General features: G+C 44.0%; 1 protein-coding gene across 3 annotated transcripts in view; it reads left to right on the forward strand.

Annotated features, from left to right (window-relative positions):
• FMNL2 (formin like 2) overlaps nucleotides 1-13,006 on the forward strand; it is a 311,696-nt gene extending 298,690 nt beyond the window's left edge. Inside the window, exons 23-27 of one of the 3 annotated variants that reach the window (XM_065881116.1) lie at nucleotides 1,873-1,974; nucleotides 4,517-4,615; nucleotides 5,321-5,444; nucleotides 8,978-9,024; nucleotides 10,926-10,964. In XM_065881116.1, the coding sequence (XP_065737188.1) occupies nucleotides 1,873-1,974; nucleotides 4,517-4,615; nucleotides 5,321-5,444; nucleotides 8,978-9,024; nucleotides 10,926-10,964 (411 nt within the window). Of the gene's footprint in view, nucleotides 1-1,872; nucleotides 1,975-4,516; nucleotides 4,616-5,320; nucleotides 5,445-7,346; nucleotides 7,439-8,977; nucleotides 9,025-10,925 lie in introns of those variants that run through there. The other 2 variants (XM_065881114.1, XM_065881115.1) reach the window with 2 other exon arrangements.
• The last annotated feature ends 2,136 nt before the right edge of the window (nucleotides 13,007-15,142 follow it).

Below are 15,142 nucleotides of genomic sequence, written 5' to 3' on the forward strand. Positions count from 1 at the left end.
ACAGGAGCTCAGCTTTGGATTTGGCCCTGCCTCTGCGTGTAGGTCGCTGGAGGGCGTCTGTTTTTTGCTCAGACAGGACGGGGTTAAAGGAGCCGCTGATTCGGGGGCTCCGGCTCACTCAGGCCGGGGGTGGGGCGGGGAAGGAGGGGCACTGCGTGCGGGGCGGGCCTGCGGCGGCAGAGGCAGCGTGACGTTGCACCAGCCGGAGGCCCGCCGTGCGTTCTCCCGGGGAAGTTGTCCCTGGATCCCGGGAACCTGGCAGTGGCGGGCTGCACAGGCTCCGAGGAAGAGGGGTGTGGAGAGTGACCTGTGCTCGCACACAGGCCCCTTGGTGGCGGCAGCAGCAGCCTTAGCGTCTCCCGCCCGTCTCCGGGGTCCGTGGTTTTAGCCGCGGCTCGCGCCCGTCTCTGGGGTTCGCGCTTTTAGCCGCGGCTCGCGCCCGTCTCTGGGGTTCGCGCTTTTAGCCGCGGCTCGCGCCCGTCTCTGGAGTTACTTTAAGCAGCGCTCTTAAACCCTTCTCCTCGCGCACCAGGAAACAAAGAGGGAAGAAAAAGTCTCTTGCCTCTTCGGCAGGTGCAGGCTTTTCCCCGGACTCCCTCCCGGCTAGCCGTGGTGCACTAACCCCTTCAGGCTGTGTTCACGCCACCAACCCCAGTCCTCTCCCTGTGCTCCGACCGAAGCCCGAGCCTCAGCTCCCAGCCCCGCCCGCCCCGGTGGGTGAGCAGCAAGCCTCTCGGGCTGGTGAGTGCCGGTCGGCCCTGATCCTCTGTGCGGGAATCTCCCCGCTTTGCCCTCCGCACCCGTCGCTGTGCACTCCTCCGCGGTCCCGAAGCTCCCCCCTCCACCTCCCGCAGTCTCCGCCCGCGGAGGGGCTTCCTAGTGTGTGGAAACTTTTCCTCCTTCACAGCTCCCTCCCACTGGTGCAGGTGCCGTCCTTATTCTTTTGTCTCTGTTTTTTCTTTTGCCCTAACCAGGTAGTTGGGGAGTTTCTTGCCTTTTGGGAGGTCTGAGGTCTTCTGCCAGCCTTCAGTAGGTGTTCTGTAGGAGTTGTTCCACGTGTAGATGTATTTCTGGTGTATCCGTGGGGAGGAAGGCGATCTCCGCGTCTTACTCTTCCGCCATCTTCAAGGTCCCCCTCTCATTGTCTCTTCTAATTTGAGGTCTTCACCCTTTTCTCTAGAGGCCCTCCCCGCCCCCTCCCCTTCCACTCCTAGGCTCCCTTTATCACGGGTCCTGTGTTCACTTCAACCAACGTGTGGTAGGCCTGTGCTCAGTGTGTTGGGTTCCAGGAGGCCTTGACCTTGAAATCTTATACCACACTGGGGGTCAAGTTTACACACCTGAGAAGCAGCCAGAATGGACTGTACACCAGAAGGGAAGGCAGAGGGTTGTGGGAACTCAGGAAGCAGACGTGGTGGGATGGTTCCCTTGTGAGGCTGGCTTCCTTGTGCCCTGGGAAGGTTCAAGCAGAGACTTGAGTGAGTGAGTGGCTACGGTAAGGAGCGCTGAAGCAGTGAGCTGGGATCTAGAGTCTGAGCAAACTTCTAAGGTCCCTTCTAACCTGGTTGGCTTTAAGGAGTCTTCCCATGGCTTTAGGACGCTCTTGAAAGGAGTAGTTCCTCATTCGTGTGTGTGTGTGTGTGTGTGTGTGTGTGTGTGTGTGTGTAGAAGTGGCAGGAGGTCCCAGTGTAGCAGTGTTGCATTCTTCTGGTTGCCTTTGGGTGTTGTGAGGAAACACAGGCTGTAGAGAATTGTGGGAGGTGAGGGAGGATGGAGGCCGGAGACCTGTGGGAGGTGCTGCAGCGCTTCTCCCGGAGTGCCGAGTTCAAATGCTGGAAAAATGACATTCAAGAGAAATTCGCTTCTTCACAGGATGCCTTCGATGACGTGGTGAAGTATTTTGGAGAAAACCCCAAGACGACACCACCCTCTGTCTTCTTTCCCGTCTTTGTCCGGTTTGTGAAAGCCTATAAGGTAAGCAGGAGCCTGGTTTCTGTCAAGCCTTCCTTGGCATTACTTCTCGAGTGGGTTCCCTCCTCGAGCTGTGTCTGGGTCTCGGTGGCTCCGCAGAGACCTCCCCTGTGCCTTTGGGCAGCAGATATGGGTGGTGAGGACGAGACAGCAGTCTCTGGCCCTGCTCCTGCGGCCCTCAGCCCGTCATGCTCCCTGTCTCTACCCGGCCTGCTGGGGGCTCAGCCCCCAAACAAAAGCTCTTGGCTGCCTGTGGGAAAGTGAGATCCAGGACCACTGCTGCCCCGTTGACTGTTGACCCTCGCAGGCAAGTTGAAGGACTGAGAAACCCAGGCCTCCCGTGGAGTTGTTGAGTGGGTAAAGGGTAGAAGGAGTGAGCCCTGGCCTATGGCAGCGGCACTGTCACTGAGGTCAGGGAGAGCCTTGAGCCTCTGCCCAGGCCCATGGGCCTCTGGACCAACATTTCTCTAGTGTGGACCAAAAGATGGCTCTAGGAAGGACAGTTGATCCCTGTTTCTTCATCTGGACCCATAATGGCCCTTCCTTTAAACGGGAGGCCTTCTATGACATAATCCGGGACCGTGGTCTTGAAAAAGCGTGTGACCCAGAAAGATCTGTTTCAGAAGAATTTGTCCGTTGAGAAAGGAGGACAAGGAGGGCAGGGCATGAGGGGACTTCAGTGCTCTTAGGAGACATTGCGATCTGTGTTCTCCAGGCTTGTCTATGTATAAGCTGGGTAATGTTGGTCTAGGAAGGAGGAGTGTGATTGTGGAGTGGGGAGGGATGCGGCAGGGATGTGGACATCTTTGAGAAACGTGATTGGAAACAGTGGGTCACTTCACCATCATCTGATGGCATTGGAGAACCATCCTTGGGCCTTTTACTTGAAACTCACAAGGTTAGGATATTTAGCCATCTTCTCTCAGCATGGCTTAGTGTAGCAGTGATATCACAAGTAAAAAGAAAGTGTCCCTGGCAGCAAGGATGAACACAAATACAGCACCAAGCCCATGTGCGAGAGCCTGGGGGCCATGAGCAATAAGAAGCACTGGTCACCAGGGCTGCTGGCTGTGGTATTCTGGGGCCCCCTGATGTGCTACCGAGATGACTCAGGGTAGCTCTTGGTATGAGCTGGGACCATGCTTCTTCACTAAAAAAAATTGTAAGTCTAGGGCTTCCCTGGTGGTGCTGTGGTTGAGAGTCCGCCTGCCAATGCAGGGGACACAGGTTCGTGCCCTGGTCTGGGGAGATCCCACATGCCGCAGAGTGGCTGGGCCCGTGAGCCATGGCCACTGAGCCTGCACGTCCGGAGCCTGTGCTCCGCAATGGGAGAGGCCACAACAGTGAGAGGTCCGCATACCGCAAAAAAAAAAAAAAAAAAAAAAATGTAAGTCTAAGGTCTCAAAAGAAAATATATGCTGTTTTTAAATTGTATAATACAAGCTGGGAAGTGCCCCTGTTTGGTCTCCAAGTCTGGCCCTTCAGCGGGGTCGTGCATAGAGCAGAGGAAAAAGAGAAGCTGGTCTGTGGGGTGTGACAGGTCAGAGCCCATCATATGCTCCTTCCACGTTATCATTTCTCCCCGGGGTCCTGTTCGCTGGCTGTGTGAGGCGCTTATCAGGCAGGGACGTGGCAGGATATTCTGTTTGCCCTAACATATTATATAGTGATATTATTCACTGGGCAGTTATTCACTGCCCAGCCTGACACTGACCCAGGGACTTGATGGGCGGATGTTAGGGTTTTAGGATGTCATCTGTCATTTCTCTTCCTAAGTTTGAACCAAAATGAAATGAGACAAAAGCAACAGAGATGAAAACGTAAACTTTATTACTGATAAAAGCTGGATTGGAGGACAGGGCGTGTCTCTGTGAGCTTACCCTTCGGCCCTGAATTAGATGACTTACCAGTGCACAGCTAGACTATTGGAAGTTGCTTTAAGGAGGCTGGCTTCAAAAGAGGGGATGCCCCGCGGGGCTGAGCTGAGGTCGGCCTGTTGGATTCCTTGTCCCTAATTCATCACACTTTTCACTGCCTCCCTTGGAAATGAGTGAGCTGTGGGAAGAAAGCCCAGGAGTGTCAACTTGGTGAGGCTCCTGAGGAAACAAGAGGCAAAGGAATGGAGGTTTTCCCCTAACATTGGGCAAAAGGAGAGGAATCTGAGACCCTCCTTTCAGAGAAGCTGTAGGGAGGGGGGAAGATTCTGTACGAAAAACAATCTCACATGAAAATCACTGAGCAGAGCTGCCAAAAGGGGAGGTACCCCGATATCTATGGTATGGAGGCTGAGAAGCAGCCTGAGTGGGGAGAGAACCATCAGGAAAGGAATTCTCTGGAAGGGGGTGAGTCTCAACTACTAGGTTATGAAGAGGTGTGATATAGACCGACAGCAAAACCTCGAATCAGGCACATAGTGTAGACCTTCCAAACCTTCCCTTAACTCTAATTCCTGGCTAACCAAGGACTCTCTAAGAATGGCTTCTAAAAATCTTGACTGCTGGCATTTCCACTGACATAATCTTCTGCCACTTTTGATTTTACCCAGCAAGCAGAAGAGGAAAACGAGCTGAGGAAAAAGCAGGAACAAGCACTGATGGAGAAACTCCTGGAGCAGGAAGCTCTGCTCGAGCAGCAGGACCCAAAGGTGAGGTGTGCCAGGCTCCTGAGATGGAGCCGTCAAGAGGCCAGAAAGCCAGATTTGCACAGGATGCCTTCCGCTTCCTTCTAGGCCTTGGAAACTTGGCAGATGGACACTTGTTCATTCGTTATTTCGTTCAGCAGTCACTGGAATGGGGCTGAGAGCATGTTTGTGTGGCATTTCCAAGTTTATAGAGATCGGGAACTTAAATCTCAGTTGGATACACAGAGAGGCCGTCCCGGGTAACCTGATGATTGGACGGCTTAGTGTCCCGGGACAGGAAGGCTTCATGGGGTCGCCATTGATGCTGGCCTTGATAGTGGGAGGGCTTCCCTGGGAACGGGAGGGAGCATTCTATGGAGGGAAACAACATAGGTGAAGACCACGAAGGCTGGCAGGTCGAAGAATTCTTCCTCAGGATCCTCTGGACCAAAGGTTAACAAGTCACTGGTTATTACCAGCTGCCTCTTGTTGCCATAGTGTCCAGCCTTCTCATTGCTGCCAGTTTTGTGCGTTCTTTAGTGCAAAAGCTTTTCTTCCTAGAAGCTTTCTGAGTTTTCCTCTGCCGAGCAGAATGTTTGGGATGGTGCTGTTTGTGTTCCGGACTGAGGCTGCTTATTAGTAACAAAATGCTCAGACACATTTTGGATTTTCTCAAACCTCCAGTGGGTGCTGGTCCCACTAATCTCTACCATTCTTCTTTCTTCTCAGTCTCCTTCCCACAAATCAAAGAGGCAGCAGCAAGAATTAATTGCGGAATTAAGAAGGCGACAAGTTAAAGATAATAGACACGTATACGAAGGAAAAGACGGTGCCATTGAAGATATTATCACAGGTAAAGGCTATTTTCTCATTGTGGCCCATGGAGATCGCACTGGCCTCACCGTTACTAGGCCATTTACAGATTATGCTACCGATTTTGTCCAGGGTTTACAAGTTCTTCAGTTGATTTTATTCAGATCCAGAACTACAGAGAAACTCCATGCTAGTATTTGAAGTATATTTATAGTAGCCTGTATACTGCCTGTCAAAGAACCCCAACACTCTCTCTGAAAAAAATCTCTGTTTCTCAATATCATTGGAACCCTGTAGATTTCACCAGGGCTCCTTTTCCTAATGATGTTCCATTGTCTTAGATTTGTCACCACGCTCCATTTTCTCCCTCATGACCACTCCTACCCACCTGCCTAATTAATAACTACTATGGACAGGACCCATACTGTACTAAGCACAGTCAACACATGCTTTTCCAACATGCTCTTTAAAAGCCTTTTTACGCACTCAAAGTAAGTGAAGATATTAGGAAATCAGGAGCTGGTGCTTTCATGCAGATAGACCAACAGGCCAGAAGCCCAGGGTTGGGGGATGGTCATTCTCTCAGCTAGGAATGGTGCCTAACCCAGATTGGTTCTTGTCTGATTAAGTTGTAGCCTAATGCCTGCTGCTCGAACCAGTTCTTCTGAGTTTCTGCATTCCCTCTTAAGGATCAGGGCAATAATTTGGGGCAGTGGCTACAAGTGACTTTCCTTTCACATTTGTTGCATAGGAATACTGTTTATCAGCTTCCAAGGTACTTAAAACCTCTCTTGTAGGAAATGTTACACAAAAGTATAGAGATTCGTATGATGAATTCCCACGTACCCTTCACCCATGAATAGTTTTCAACTCATGGCCAATCTTGTTACACGTCTGCTTCTACCTACTCCCCACCCCCTAACCTCTGGAATTATTTTGAAGCAAATCCAAGACATACAATTTCATCTGGAAATATTTCCACATATATCTTCAAAAGATAAGGACTCTTTAATAAAGCAAACAAGCATACCTACAAGACCATTCTCACACACCTCCAAAACTAAGAGTTCCTTAATATCAAATAGCTAGTCATTATTCACATTTCCTCAATTGTCCTAATTTTTAAAAAATATAACTCGTAGCCTTTTGACTTCTCATTTCTTGTGAATAGCTTAGTCAGCATTGGAAATAGGGATCCCAAACTGCCCAAATCAGATTTCTTTCATCACCTCAGACCCAAGGAAATAAAATACATGAATAAATCACTAAAATGGAAGTCAATAAAGAGTTCCTTGCCCAGAGTAAACCAGTGTAAGCAGTGGGATGGGTCTCTACATAGGGTGCACACGTGTTCTGTACATTTGTGCCTGCCCGTGTCTGTGTTCACCCTGCAGTGGCTTGCAGATGGCTCCCAGATAAAGCTTCCTTGTTTAGCCTCTCTCCTTGCCTCTCGCACATTGAGGGAGCAGCTCTGCTCGGAGCAAGAACAGATCTCCTTGGGTGGCACCGCTTAGCCTCAGGGCCACAGTAAGATTGATTGACTTGTAGGTAGAGAAGCACCCAGCCACGGCACATTAAGAACTTAGAGTGCCATTTTCATCAGTCTGTTCTCCAGCCTAGTGACACCTGGCTTGTGAAATGTAACGTTTCTATTTGTCTGACCTGATACGCCATAGGAGGTAAATGAATATGTCTATGGAGCAGATTTTTTTTCTCCTTGGACTATTTTCCATGTTCTACCCCAGACTGAGTAAAGACTGAGTAGCTCTTCTAGGCTTTATTAGCTCACTTGGGTATATATATTGCCTTACACCCTTCCTGCTCACCTCTGCCACCCTTACCCCAGGTATGATTAACAAAGCACTAACCGTGTACTAATGCAGTAGACCTTGGCTTCTTACTCTCTTCTGTTTGTCTTGTTTGGCTGTCATTTTCAATGCAGTGCTGAAGACTGTGCCCTTTACTGCTCGCACCGCCAAGCGTGGCTCTCGATTTTTCTGCGAACCTGTTCTCACTGAGGAATACCATTACTAAACTATTACTCTTTCTCATCTGATGCTCTTAAAAGGTTGCTACAGATTTTTTGACCCCTAATGACTCTCTCTGTTTGTGTGTCAGGGCCACCCAACGTCCTAGCATGGAATTGCCATCTTCATCATGTTGTATTTTATGTTGTCTTCACACTGCATGGTTTGCATTTCAGTCATAACTGCTTACTCACTAGCACTTTCAATACATCTATGAATCCACATGGCTGTGATGGTGTGTGCGAGTTGAATTAATACAATTACTTATAGAAATTTTCAGAAAACGATGAATAGAACACTTCTTTGAGAGTCAGGATTGGGACCAACTAGGTTGCTTTTAAGAATTGGGGGCTAATATCTTTGAACACAAAATGACAGTCATTAATAACAGTAATTACTATACCTAACGTTTATGGAGCACTTAGTGTGTTTGAGTAGATTTACAGATATTAAACCAGCCTTTTTGTACTTAGCATGCTTTGATAGTAAAATGAGCTGCTATACAAACTCTCAGGTGCTCTAAAGTTGCAAAATGATTTGCAGAAGGAGCTGTGAACTACACACAGCTTTAAATTGGGTCTCTCTTAACTGTCTTATATAGTCTGTAGCCATCATCTGCAGTGTGGTGGAGCTTATGGTACAAGCTAAACTCAGGGAGCTCTTTTGACCTAGAAAGCCTGTATAAGCTGATATAGGCAATCTATAGCTTTATACTCACCTCTTTTCCGAGTGTCATGCCCAAATTTCAGCTATCAGCAATTCCATGTTGGAGCAAGGCTGCAAAGCAAGAAATGAGAACAAAGGCTTAGGAGCTCCCACTGTCTTATCTCATTCATGCTTCTTCACTGGTGGCTCTGTTCCATGTCAAACCTCGAGCATTTCTTCTGTCATGAGATCATATCTGGATCTGCTCCTTTGGTCAAGATGGGGGCACCAGAAATAATAACTTTCCCAAGAAGTAACTGCCTGGGCTTAGTTCTTGATGGTTAAATAAGGAACAAACTTCTCTGTAGTGCCCAGTTGATTAGAATAACAACAAGGGAAGCACACACTCTAACTGGAGTATGTGAAACAGCCCTTGTTTGACTCCCACGCTGAGATTGACATGGAACTGGTTACATGTTTATTTTGTGGCGTTAACTCTTCTATGAATTGCACTTGTTATGTATGTTCCTCTTTCTCTGAAGATATCAAAGGATGTGGTGTGTTGTTGCCTGTTCTATAGTGTACTTATCCCACCAGTCCTTATTAACAAGGCTAGAAACTGTCATCTACTTGGCTACTGTTTATTGTCAGTTTTGCTGCTGAACTATTGTTCTGGAGCCAAACTTCAAAGCAGCTTGGATCTGGGTGGTCAGAGAGCTGGGTGGGAAGACATGCTCACCCTTCCCTTGTGTTCTCTAACACCTCTTGTAGTACGGCCTCCTGTTTTCTTCTTCTGTTGGCTAACATGCCCGGGAATGTTATTCACTAAGTTGAATTGCTTTCCATTTTCATCCCATTTTTACTTAACCATCATTTTGTGTTTTTGTTTTTTTCTGTTTAGCTTTAAAGAAGAATAATATCACTAAATTTCCAAATGTTCACTCGAGGGTAAGGATTTCTTCTAGCACACCGGTGGTGGAGGATACACAGAGCTGGCAAGCATCACTTTTTACTTAGCTTCCTCCTCTCTCTGTATGCAGATTAATGATTTCAATCTATGGCTGAGGGTAATACTGGTGAGAGTCTGACCAGGGAGAAGTCTTTGTACCTCACATTCCAATGATGTGAGGCTGAGCCTCTCTCTTGGACTTTTTGGTCTGCTTCCATGTTCTCAAGTGTGATGGCTTGGGCACGGGTATTTGCTGATGATTATACTTGCTTTGGGTGCTAGGCTGTCCTTCCCTTTACCCCTTCTTGGCCTTCAAGTTATTCAGTTAACCCCATTTTGATCTGAAGAAATTGAGAGTAAGTCCTGGCCAGGGAATGTGATCTATAGTCTTTGAAGAAGGATTAGGGTTCTTAGAACTAATTGCTCAGAGGACTCAGGAACCACAGAACTGCAGGTCCCTGCATATCCCTAGCCAGAAATGGAATTCTGACCTCCATTTACCACTCTGGGCAAGTAAGCAAAGGCTCGAGAGGATTAGGGCATGCAAAACTATTCCTGGCTTGAATTTAGGAGTAGGGCAGAGTCACAGATTCCAATGAGTCAGGAGCTGGTGGGGACTGTGCCTAACTGAGCACTCACTCAGTTTTTGCCATGTTAGAATTTGGGCCCAGTACTGCAAGATCCTCCAGTTTTCCAAGAGAAGCCAGAAACCTTGGCTTTTATGTTAATCACCAATTTAAATAGCAGGAAACCGTATTTAAAAATTTAAGTCGGGGGCCAAACATTCTGTGGACCAGGTATGGCCCATCCATTTTCAATCTGAGTAGGTGAAGGGATTAAAAAGATTAAATCTGTTTTAATTCTGTTGTGTTTCCCTTTCTAAAGGTAAGACTGTTTCTAAACAGAGATCAACAATACTAAGTTAATAAAAGGGAAATACAAACTAATTAAACAAAACAAGGGGAAAAAGTATGAAGCCTGCTTTATTTTTCTTTTCACCATGTCCCGACTCCATTAAATGGAGGCTACCTGCTGGCTAGGCTACCTGCCTTATTCATCAAGAAAGCATGCTTTCACACTAAGAGTGCTTACCTATCCTAAAATTCATCCTGTTCATCTCACTTCATCCCTCTAGAACAATGCCTGCTTGAAATGACGTGCAGTGGTTGATTCATTCATTCAACGAGGCATTTTGTTGTTGTCAGTTAGGCATCCTGCAGTTCATTGGCAGTACAAATTGGAGAATCTGGAGGGCCCATACCACCCTGCCCCTCTAATGAAAAACAAAAAATCTTGGGTGGCAGCAAAGAATGTTCAGGAATGGAGTGTTATTTTGATTTAGTGATTACTTTTATTCAGAGTGGTTGAGTATTATGTTTCTAATTCGCAAAATAAAAATCTGACTTCAGCTAATTTTAATGTAATAAAAATAATAGAAGCTATGTCTGCAAACTAAGCATAAGTTCCTTCCTTGGTAAAAATTTCCGATAAGACAGGACAGGGCAGTCTGTTTTATTAGTTTTGCAGTTTAAAATTCATTGCAGTTGTTGTTGGTATTCAGGTTTCTGGAAAGAAAAATAACTACTAAGCAATAGCTATTTCCAATGGAAGAAACATTTCAAAATAAGACTTCAGCTAGACTCTGGCCAGTGACAGAAGCAGTCTCTCAATATAGTTTTCTAAAAGAGCCCAGAATCACACCAGTATTACATGCTGTTTTGTTTGACTGTAAATACTGAGGGCAAAGTACATGTTTTGACTCAGATTCTCAATGAGTTTGAAGGGCCCATTAGCTGACTCTTCTACACAAGCTGCTTTGATTGGCTGCCAGCTGGCCTTTATCTTGCTTAGAAACATATTAAAGGTTCCACTTCTCTTATTGGTGCTCTCCTCTTCACAGATCTTAGAAACCAACCATACAGACGAGCCGATGCGGTGAGGAGAAGTGTCAGGCGGCGCTTTGATGATCAGAACTTGCGTTCTGTTAATGGTGCCGAAATAACCATGTGAACCTGAGACCTGCCTGTATGAATAGAGGGTGTGTGTGAATGAAACTGACCATGTGAACTTTATGTGCTATCATTTAACTGCAGCCTTGAACATAGATGAAAATATTCTAAGGGCTCAGATTTAGCAAACACATAGGAATTTAAAAATGATGGGCTCTCCTTTCAACCTTTGTTAACAAGTGCCTAAAAGTGGAAGTACCTGCTCAGATTAATCAAAGCAATAGGATTTGATTTGATTAGGTATCTTTTTACACCAGTGTTGTTATTCAATTTTTAACCAAAATGTAAAATTCATATTACATTCATTACCTGCCATTGTGATTGTCCCATGATGGCCCACCCTGGTTTCCTGATAAGTTGTAAATAACATGGATGCATCTGCTGTGGGCTTCCTTTGCTGACATGTCTTTTAAGGAGTTAATTTTGTGTTTCAGCCATACCCATCAACTTGGTATTTTTAAGGGCTTGCAACGTGGAAAAGGAAAGTCACACAATAAACTCCTTCTATCCATAACCAAGCCCCAGCAAAGTACAAACATGATGTTATTGCAGTGGCACAGAATCAGTCAACTCTTGTTTCACATTCTGCTTCTGTGCTGGGGTACGATGCCCTATGAGAGACATTCATTGGTATGAATGCGACGGTATGATGGCACACAGACGTTGTATAAGACTTTATTTGCAGTACTGTGTTCTTCAGCTAGAGGCAGCTTTTAAAAAATAATGCAAATGTTTATTAATTAGCACTAAAATTAACATCTCAGTAATCAGTATTAGGATTTCTGAGGACCATTTTGGGTCAATCCTGAGAATAGAAATCAGTGCCTTGCTAGCCAGGGAGAGGTTCACTAGCTCTATCAACAAGCATTTAAGATTACTTCTGCTAGCAGCGTAGTGTTAGAATCCTGGCCTTATTATCCTGACAATCGGCAGGGTTGGTTCCCCCCCCCCCCCCGCCCCCCTTCTTTTTGTAGACTGGAGATTTATTTGGCATCATATATCAAAGCTAAAAATTCTTGCATTTCCAAGATCACTTTATGGGGGATTGCAATTAAATTTCTGAAATACATCAGGATTAAGTTTAAGTGATATGTAATGGGACTAAACGGGCAACAAAGCCACTGCTATTTTTCCTTCCTCTCTGGCAGGGCACTTGATCCATTCCAAAGTCAAAAACTGGACTGAAGCTAATTTGTACTTTTCATAATATACATTCTGCTTCTGGCTTACCTTTTGGTACATGACATCAATATATTAATTGTAAAGTTTATTGTATAGTATTTAACCACTGAATTTCTTATTTTGTTGTGCTTATGTGAACTCTGGTGAAGGTCCCATTTCCCTTGGATAATGTGTAGTTATATATCTCTTTTTAAATGTACAGATATTTTGCTATAAGATTGGTGCAGTTTTTTATGGTTTTTACACTTCTCTTTAATTCCCACCTAAGCCTCTGGGGTAATATTGTAAATATTGTTTAAAAATGCATCAGCCTATGCTATACAATCTGAATGTTATTTTAACTTATAGGTTTTTTTTTTAATATATATTTAACTACAAGGACAGTTTAGGGATCAGTTACTACATTTTCACTTTAGCATATTTACAGAAAGGTTACTTTAAACTGCCACCTGCTAGCACATTTTCATAATGTGTACGTTAAAGAACATGCCAAGATTTTGTCTGACTCAACATTCATTTTGATGAAAAAAGCAATTTGACCATAAATACAACACAAACAGGTGGTCCCTCACCACAAAGCAGCTATTTTCCAAAGCTCAATACTGATGAACATGTTAAAATAATTGCCTATTTATTAATCTACAAATAGACAATAATGTTGGCATGCTCTTTTCTGTTAATGGGCCTGCTTCTTAGCAATATTAGAAATGTTTTATAAAAGCAGTTCATGTTACTTTTCTGGTCTTTTCATGGCATATGAGCAAATAAACTATTTACACTACTATCCTGTAATATGCTGCAGTCTTTCAATGTTATATTTTAGGGGGTTTTATGTACATTCTTATCTTCTAGAAACAAACAGGCATGTCTTGCTGCTTGAATTCATAATCTAAATATACTTGGTAAATTTTAAGAAAAACGCCTCCCTCTACAAACTCTGGATCACTTGCCGTATGGAACATAGGAACCAAATAGATTTTATTTGATAGTATTGAGTATTTTAGTGTTGAGATTTAGTATCTCCAAAATCCTAGTTAAGAATTTATTACTTCCAGAGAAACAGCACTTTTTTGGTGAGATACTGCGTCTCTCCACCTTTGTTGTAATGAGGATGTTGCATATACACAGGCTACAAGTGGACCGCACAGAAGTACCAAGCATCTGACCACATTGGTTGGCCAGGTAAATACAAGCCGTGTGATCCACTGCACACACATACTGGTATTTGTAATAACTCCAAGTTATCAGAAAAGTTTAGTATATTCTTCTTAGTATATTCATTTAGTATTTTTTTTAGGGAAGCAAAGAAATTTATAATTTATTTTAGGAGACTGTCCAAGTGGTTAAAAACAACTTATTTAGAGGGGCGTAAATCAGTCTTTTAAGGAATTATTGTTGCATTTAGGTCTTTGTTCCCAATTCAGTGTTCTTTCCACTGCACCACAGTTACACAATGTACAGGCATGCCTTGTTTTATGGCGTTTGCAGATAATTTTTTATTTTTAATAAATTGAAGCTTCGTTTGTGGCAACCCTGTGTTAGATGATGGTTAGTGTTTTTAAGCAATAAATTATTCCTTAATTAAGGCATGTAGTTTTTTAGACATGCTATTGTACATGTAATAGACTATAGACTACAGTACGGTGTAAACATAACTTCTATGCACAAGAAAACCAAACATTTTGAGTGATTCACTTTATTGTGATATCCCCAAGGTAGACTTATAGTTGAAGCTTTATTTTATAAGAAGGGAAAAAAGTTAAATTTTGCAGTTAGTAAGACTGCAAAAATTGTTTTTTGTACCAGAAGTGCCTCATGGTAAAGGAAGTAAGATCTTTAATATGCTACAAATTCAGAATGTTTCAAACCCAAACTACAGAAAGGTCAAACGAAGTGGATACAGTTGGGTTTGGACATCTTTTATCAGTTGCACCCCCCGTTTTTGTTTGCGTCGTGTGGCTTGTGGGATCTTAGTTCCCCACCCAGGGATTGTTTTATGAACCCAGGCCCCCTGCAGTGAAAAGCATGGAGTCCTAACCACTGGAGAGTAAGGGAATGCCCAGCACCCATTTTAAAAGATATTTCCTAATGACTCAGAGTTAAGCCCATTTGTTTCCCTCTCCCAGTCTTTGTGACTAAAAATATAAATCTTAACCCACTAAAAGTCACTGCAATGACACTGCAATGAATGTCCGGTGACCCTGATGACTCAACAATGCTCAGTAGGTGACGGAATTTGGTATCACTGACTTTGTTGGTTCAACGTATTGGATTTTGTAGAATTACCTAATTTTACACTGTAATACTTTCATAATATTAGCTTTATAATTCACAAATATTAATTTTAAATTTGATAATGAAATTCTTAGCCCTAATATAGTTGTTTTTATCAGAAATGTGTGCACAGGTGAATATACTATCAGCCCACTTCATACCAAAGGATTAATCTTCCATTTTTTCTAAAACTAATACCCCATCTATTTCTAAGAAAAAACTTGAAGAAACAAATGTGTGAACGAAAGTTGACAAACTTTTCTTTGATCTTTTTATAGAGAAAAGCAAATATTACACTGAGAAAACAGAATGTGGGCATCTATCATCTTACAGCACAGAACTGCTGCCTATGACAGTGCTTAAAGGAAAAAGCTGACACAAATCCAACTTAGTAAGAGATGCCATTTTTTCTAATAAATTATATTTATTTACAAAAGGTCTACTTTTATGTAATTGATGTTCTTTACATCAGAACAATATATGAACATAAGAGAAAATCTGGTAATTATAAACACAAAGTAGAAACCTTGTTCCCCCTATTACTCACCTTTCAGAACAAGTCTTCAGTTTAGTTGCAGAGGTAGGCAAGAGATCAACACCTACCAAAAAAGTTTGCAGGCAGGACCAAAAAAAAAAAGATATTTCTAAATAC

The sequence above is a fragment of the Phocoena phocoena genome, chromosome 7, assembly GCF_963924675.1.
Source record: "Phocoena phocoena chromosome 7, mPhoPho1.1, whole genome shotgun sequence".
NCBI classification, from domain to species: domain Eukaryota; kingdom Metazoa; phylum Chordata; class Mammalia; order Artiodactyla; family Phocoenidae; genus Phocoena; species Phocoena phocoena.